This window comes from Triticum aestivum, chromosome 2B (genome assembly GCF_018294505.1).
Source record: "Triticum aestivum cultivar Chinese Spring chromosome 2B, IWGSC CS RefSeq v2.1, whole genome shotgun sequence".
Classification (NCBI taxonomy): Eukaryota; Viridiplantae; Streptophyta; class Magnoliopsida; order Poales; family Poaceae; genus Triticum; species Triticum aestivum.
Window position 1 is genome coordinate 699,551,282 of NC_057798.1, and position 7,887 is coordinate 699,559,168.

At 49.0% G+C, this 7,887-nt stretch overlaps 1 protein-coding gene and 1 pseudogene across 1 annotated transcript; both read left to right on the forward strand.

Moving 5' to 3' along the window:
• The first annotated feature begins 927 nt into the window (after positions 1-927).
• On the forward strand, positions 928-2,086 carry LOC123039417 (BTB/POZ and MATH domain-containing protein 3-like; annotated as a pseudogene).
• Positions 2,087-4,130: 2,044 nt separating this feature from the next.
• Positions 4,131-7,482, forward strand: LOC123039418 (BTB/POZ and MATH domain-containing protein 2-like). The gene is made up of 5 exons (XM_044462603.1): positions 4,131-4,584; positions 4,668-5,008; positions 5,076-5,240; positions 6,543-7,008; positions 7,460-7,482. Exons 1-5 carry the CDS (start codon positions 4,131-4,133, stop codon positions 7,480-7,482), a joined length of 1,449 nt encoding a protein of 482 aa, XP_044318538.1.
• Positions 7,483-7,887: the final 405 nt, after the last annotated feature.

Sequence of the window (7,887 nt, forward strand, 5' to 3'; positions counted from 1 at the left end):
TTAATTTTGTGTTAGTTTCATTGCTCGTTGAGTTCATCTCCGATGGACTGATGTTTTCCTTTATATGAAATAACGAACTATATGTGTCTCAGCAAATAAGACAGCCTAGAGACAATGATGAAAAGGGGTCATGGCCGTGAATTTTGGGATGCCACTGCATTACTCCTCTGTGGTATATATTGCTATACTATTCCTGCTTTCTTTTTTTCTTGTTTCTGCGTATTCCGCATGGTGTTTGCGATTTGGCTATTAAGTTATTTGTGTATTTGAAAAGAACTTGGCTGCCAAAGTATATTTCGCACAGCCCCACCCCACACTTCTGGCCCAAATAGCTACAAGATCTGATCTACAAATAATAATTTCACAAATAATCCTACACCTAAGAAGACTAACATAAATAAAAACTTACATAAGTTTAAATCAAACGATTCTCCCCCAATACGTTCTGTTTCTTTTTTTGTTGTTGAACACAATACGTTCTGTTTTTTGGAACGCGGCACGACCGTTTTTGGAACATCTTAGCTAGCGCCAGGAGGAGACGCAGTCAACCAGGTGCGTCCGAGTCGAGGTAGCTAGTCCCGGCGGTCACGACGTTGCATGCGTGCACGTGCGTTTGAAGAGAAGCGGCATCCGTGCACGCGGCACCGGCCGGCCGGAAGGCAGGAAGAAAACAAAAGGACGACGTATAGAAAAGCGCTCTGTTTCGGGTTCCTGTTCGATCGGTATCCCAGCAGCTATCGGATTCCTTATATCAGTTTGGGTACAATACAACCGACGTGTGTATCCATATAAAGACGGCAAGGCGTGCACGCAATGTCCAAATCTCACACATCCGACGCCAACGACGACCCTGAGTTCGATCGATCGTGAGGCGTCGCCCTTGATTCTCCACCTTTAATTTGTCACCGCGGGTTCCCTTGATTCGACATGTCTAGCAGCTCGGCCTCGCCGGCTAACTACGATGAGCACCCAGTGGAGACGTCGTCGTCGTCGAGATCCCTGGCGAACACCGTCACCGTGGCGCACAACTTCGAGATCACTAGTTACTCGCTGCTCGACGGCTTTCATCCCGGCGACTACATTTGCTCGAGAAGGTTCACCGCCGGTGGTTACGACTGGTGTATCAGGTTCTACCCTAACGGACATACAGAGGAGGATGCTTTCTACACCTCGGCCTTCTTGTGTCTATGTCGAGGAGAACCATGGCCGGGCGTAAGAGCCAAGTACACTTTGAGTTTATTGGATAGGGACCGGAATGCAACCATACGAAGAAGCGCCTTAAGACATATCTTTGCGTCGACGGGTTGTTATTATGGCTATAGTAGGTTCTTCTCTAAGAAGCATATCGTCGATGACTGCTTCACAATCAGGTGCGTCTTGACCGTCATCACGCAACACACGGAGGACCGAAGCTTCGTCGTCATCCCCCGGTCGGACCTCCGCGACCACCTGGTAGACATGCTGGAGGGCGGGGAAGGCACGGAGGTGACATGGGCGGCCAATTGTTCCACGCTCATAGATGCATGTTGGCTGCACGATCACTAGTGTTCAAGGCGGAGCTCTTTAGCGGAATGGAGGAGAACGCTACTCGACACATCAAGGTCGACGACATGGAGCCCACCATCTTCCAGGCACTCCTCCACTTCATCTACACGGATACCTTCCCACATGACAGTGGTGTAGACAAGAATGCGCCATTGCAACACTTGTTCGTTGCCGCGGATCGGTATGGCCTGGATAGGCTCACGGCAATGTGTGAACAAATGCTATGCGAGAGCATGACGTGCACACAGTTGCCACCACACTTGCCTTAGCGGAGCAGCACGAGTGCGTGCAACTCAAGCATGCATGCCTTGGATTCCTGTCCTCTCATGGTGTGCTCAGTGACATCCAGCAGACCGATGGATTCAAGCATCTCATATCCAGCTGCCCTTCAGTTGTAGGGGACATCATAAACAACATCACCGTCGCTAGTGGTGGTAGGGATGCCAAAAGAGCTCGAGTCGAAGCCACTCACAGCGACTCATCTTCTAGCTACACCGGAGATTTACTCCAAAATAAATTTGTAGAGCATGAGTCTATATAATTTGCAGCTCAACTGAAAATGAACCCGAGTTTGCACCAATGTTAGCTCGCTTGATTTTGGTCGACATAGCATAATTTATGTATAGCAGAACATACAAGACCTATGATTTGCAATATATTGATGTTTTTCTTTTGCGAATTGCAATATATTGATTCAACTATCATTTCCATAATTTTATTGTATCAAGCTTGTATATGCCTAGAACACACAGCCTATTCCGTTTACATAAATTATAACCTTTTAACTTGAGCATGAGTAGGTCAAGTCATTTTTCGAAAGTGAACATGCTATTTTTTATTGGCCCGAAATCCACTCAACGCCATTACAGTTAAATGTGAGCCAACTCTAAAGCCCGTCCTCTTATTCGTGTCAAATAGAGCTTACTTGTTTGATAGCCTAAGATCGCCCAGACTTCACTGTTTTGCACCCCGGCCGAAGCCCTAACTAGGTGTACACGTGATACCGGAAGCCCGAAGGCAGCACGTACGTACGTACCTAGCTCGCGAGACGATTCTCCTAGCTCGCGGGTGTGGTCAGAAGAGTTGGTGATGGAGCCTCTACAAGGATATGGGACCATAACTGGATCCCACGAGATAGTTACAAGAGACCGATTGCTTCATTGGTTGCAGCCCCACCACTGATGGTTGCCGATCTCATTGACACAACCACGGCTTCTTGGAGAGAGGACTTGATCCGAACAGTTTTCACTACATTTGATGCGGAAGCAATTTTGAAGATTCCTCTCTGTACAAGAAGGATAGCTGACTTCTGGTATTGGGGCAAAGAATCTCGTGGAAACTTTTCTGTCGGGTCGGCCTACCGCATGTTGGTTCGGACCAAATATGATAGAGAGGGCTGGCTGGAAGAGCGAGAGGAACCATCTTCAAGCGAGGGGGACAGCAGTGAATGGAGAGCCATCTGGAAGGTAGATGTACCAAGCAAAATCAAGGTTTTTCTGTGGCGACTTGCTCGACGCTCAATACCATCGAGTGATGTGTTACACAGGAGGAATATGGCGACAACAGGGCGTGCAGGCTGTGTGGGGTGCCGGACTCCTGGAGACATGCGCTGCTGAATTGTCACATGGCACGCTTCACTTGGGCACTTTCCTCTGAGGTCATCGTGGACGAGCTGAGCTCTCAACAACAAGAGTGCCCAAAGATGTGGTTATTTGCAATGATGAGAGCTCTGAAATCTGAAGATTTTGTCAGGTTTTCAGTTTCACTTTGGGCCGTGTGGGGAGCAAGGAGGAAAGCATTGTATGAAGGCCTTTTTAAACCACCCCAGGCGACGCATGATTTCATAGGCTCGTATATATCTGATTTCCAGGTAATATCCACAACGAGAGCAGGGACAGGAGGTGGATCCGTTCGTCACCCAGCTTGGATTGCTCCTCCTGATGGTTTTGCGAAGGTGGACGTGGATGCAGCTGTGGGCAATCGCAGCCGGTTTGGAGCTGTGTCGGCTATATGCAGAGACCACGTCGGCAATTTCCTGGGAGCGTGAGCGATCATATTCAAACATATCAAAGATCCCACGACGTTAGAAGCAATGGCAGTACGGAAAGGCCTTGATCTAGCAGCTGATCTAAGCATCACAAAGGCACATGTTGCTACAGATTGCAAGGTTGTCGCTAGTGAGATTGGCAGGAGAAGTACTGCGGCATACGGACCGGTGGTTAGAGAAATTGAGTTGTAGGTATCCTCTTTCATTTCATGTAATATAGTCCATCAGTCTAGGAGCTCAAATTTCGATGCTCATAACTTAGCAAAGCATGCTTTAACTCTTAACGTTGGCCGCCATGTTTGGTTAGGCCAGCGAGTAGGCATTCCTTTCGTCCCTGAAAACATTGTGACGACGTAATAAAGCTTTGCGAGGTTGCCTCAAAAAAAACTTGGTATCCTAGTAGTATATTAATTGGTTCTCCTTGAGAAAATAGCTTACATATATGGGAGTGCAAGGTTTCTTTCAAGCTTTCTATATACGTATACATACGTAAACGAGACCCGCTCACCTGTTGCCCTTGTCGTCCGCCGACTTTGCCATGGGAAACATCATCTCTTTCTCGGGAGAGGGGTGGTCGACGTGCCTGACGGAGGCCGCCACCGGTGCACACAATTTCAAGGTGACAAACTACTCGCAGCTCGACGGAATCGGCGCCCTCAACCATGTAAGCTCGAAGACGTTCAGCGTCGGTGGCTATAACTGGTGCATCGATTTCTACCCTGACACGTATGTTGGCCACGCGTTCGCCCAACTGTCTCTTAAAAGAAGGGTGGAGCAACCGGGCGTGAAGGTGAAGTTCATGCTTAGTTTTCTGGGGAACGATGGCAAGGTGTACAAAGGCATGGAGCCTGTGGCGGCAACACGAGCTATTCTGTTCAAGGATGGTATTGGGATTCTTCTTGGTTGGGAAGATCCACTGATTACTGAGAAGTGCAAGTTGCAGGACGACGGCTGCTTCACCATCAGGTGTGATCTAACCGTCTTGAAAACAAGTGTTGCATAAATGATGTGCCCAGCAGCAGACCGAGTCGACTGGAGTGATGGTCTAGTTAGTTGCTTATCAATTTGCTTGTAGAACATGGCTTTATGGACTATTATAATCGCACCCAAGAGGTGTGCGCCTTCACCATCCCAACCCCGCCGTCAAATCTGCACAAAGATTTTGGAAGGATGTTGAAGGACGAGGACGGCGCAAATGTCACCTTCATCGTAGGTGACAAATCATTCCGTGCTCATAGTCACGTTATGGCGGCACGGTCGTCGGCCTTCAGGGCAAAGCTTTTGGACCTGATGACAAAGGAGGACCCTACAAAACCCGTCAACGTTCATGACATGACGTCCGGCATCTTTGAGGCACTTCTTCATTTCATGTACGCCGATACACTCCCATATGGTAGCGATTTTGAAAAAAACAGGGTATTGTGGCATTTGTTTGTTGTCGGAGATCGATATGGACTGGAGAGGCTAGTGACGATTTGCGAAGTCCAAGCTGCAACGGTTGGTATCCCGCAACAACGACTGTGTGACGAGTAGGTGTGTTTTGACTGTCATGAGGAAGCATCGCACCGGAGAGGTTCACACCTTCGCCATCCCAACCCCACCGTCAAATCTACACGAAGATTTTGGAAAGATGTTGAAGGACAAGGATGTTGGCGCAGCCCTAGAACTACCTCTCTCTCACACTTGCTCAGACGTAGGTGGAAGGAAAGGGACACAGATATTTCCGGCGCACATACGCCCCGCCGCACGAACGGCGCCTCGGCCGCACGAACAACCTAATTTCTTATTGAGCACGAATTCTGGCTCGGCACATACCGCAGCCACTCCCACACGAAAGACTACCAGAGACTACATCTCTCCTAGCTCCTCACCCTTGGCCTCGCAGCCGAGTACACTTTATATAGCACACCCACGCACACAGGCCAGTGGCCACACACACCTAACTCACGCACGCATGCACCACAGCGGCCACTACCGCATGACCCGGCCACCACGTTGGCACTAACCACCTAGAACTAACTCCTTGAATCACTCCATGAGGACGCCAACTAATGGGCTGTTTGTTTCATAAGTCCCAGGACTTTTTTAAGTCTCAACTTATAAGTCACAAGTCACTGCCTGTTTGTTTACATCGACTTATAAGTTCCGAGTCCCTGCCTGTTTGTTTACAGGGACTTATAAGTTGACAATCATTTTTCATACAAACGAATTACAGAGGGGAATTGAGAAGTTGCTGGTACGACCACGTCCACGTCCAACCGGAGGAAGGCCATGACCGGCCGACTGGTCAAAGAGAAGTTGCTGGTACGAGCCCAACTCCGGGAAGACGTCTGTGTTGTTGTTGAGATCCAAGAAACTCATTCCCCTCCCGAGATTTCCACCGGCGGATGAGCCTTCGGGTGCCTCCTGAGACGAGGGGAATTGAGAGAAGAAGGGGATCTCGTCTTCCTCGTCGGCCATGGCGGCGGCTGTTGAAGCTGCCGGCGGCGGCGGCAGCGATTGGTGCGACGCGAGCGAGGCGACGAGGGGAACCGAGGGGGCGATGCGGTACGAGGCGAACGAGCGGCGTGGGGCGATGCGGTACGCGAGGCGAGGAGGGGATCGAGCGGTGCGGGTCCAGATAAGTCCCAATAAGCTCCTCCCTGAGGAGCTTATTTGATAAGTCCGTAATCACCCCAATAAGTCCCAATAAGTCCCTCCTGTTTGGTTTGGATGGGACTTATAGGGACTTTTTTAAGTCCCTAAACCCATAAGTCCCTCAAAACAAACACCCTCTAACTCACCCATGCATGACCCAGCCGCTGCTCTCGGCCACACGCTGCTGCTTGGCTCCGGCCGCACGCACGCAGGGCTCATTCACCATGGGCACGGTGCGGCACCAGCGTCCGGACTCGACCAACACGCGCACACGTGCTGATCATCATTGTGACGTGGGTTATTTCTAACAGAGGACGTCGTGGATGTAGCGTTCGTCGTGGGTGACAAATTGTTACGTGCTCATCGACACATTCTGGCGGCACGATCGCCGGCCTTCAAGGCAGAGCTTTTGGACCCGATGACAAAGAAGGACCCTACAAATCCCGTCAATGTTCATGACATGACGTTCGACATCTTCGAGGCACTTCTTCATTTCATGTACACTAATACACTCCCACATGGTAGCGATCTTCAGAAAAACGGGATATTGTGGCGTTTGTTGGCTGTTGGAGATCGATATGGACTGGACAGACTGGTGACGATTTGCGGAGGGAAGCTATGCCAAAACATAAACGAGCAAACAATCGCGACCACCCTAACTTTAGCGGAGCAGCATGATCGCGTGCGACAGAAAAGTGCTTGCCTCGCATTTGTGTCGTCGCAGGATGTGCTCGACGTCGTCAAGGAAACCGATGGATTCAAGCACCTCATGAGAAGCTGTCCGTGGGCCCTGATGGATATCTTAAAACAGAAGCTGTCTTCACCGGGGGTATGCGTAATTTATGCTAGAATTTTCTCTGAATAAATTTCTTTCAAAACTAAGTTGAACATAACAAAAAAATTGTCGCACTCAGTATCTGTTTTATTTTCTGAGCCTCTCCCAAGATGGGTTGCACTATGTATTCTAGAAACATCCATATCCATCATCACTTGCCGGGTTAGCTTCATCTGGACAACATGGTTTGGACTTTGGGCTGAATTAGCATAGCATATATATCTGCTCTGTTTTCATGCGCTGATACTGGTACCCAAGGGCGTATGATCACAGTAGATGCCTAGATGGTTTTCTCAACCTGACCTTATTGTGCTTTACACAGTTTTCAACTTCTTCTTACAGTTTATTACTACAACTTTACATATATTGTTTCCTGTCTTTGGGTTTGCAATCAGGTCACACGGAGCCAGCCGGGTAGGGCCCCAGATCACGCAACAAGAAGGGAACAAGGCAGCCTTACCCTCCGTCTGCGTCCTGGCGCTGACCCGCTTTGTTGGCCTCTATTTTTACATGCACAACGGCCGCTGTTTTACAAAGGATGGGAACGAGGCAAGCCGTGCTTGGCTCCTCGGGCTCCGCTCATACTGTCTTGTACGAAATTTGTATATGCTCAGCTCTGATGTATGATGAGTATGACACTCCAACCGGGCACCAAATGTTCATCTTTTGTAGCACAAACCAGCGTTCGGTCTACAGCCAGCTGCAGAAAGGGTAAAACTTTTTTTTTCAAAACAGAAGGCAAAATATTTGGCCCATCAATTAATTAAGAATGAGCTTAGAGTTGCTTTACAAAAGCGAAAGAATATTATTTAAAAAACCTATA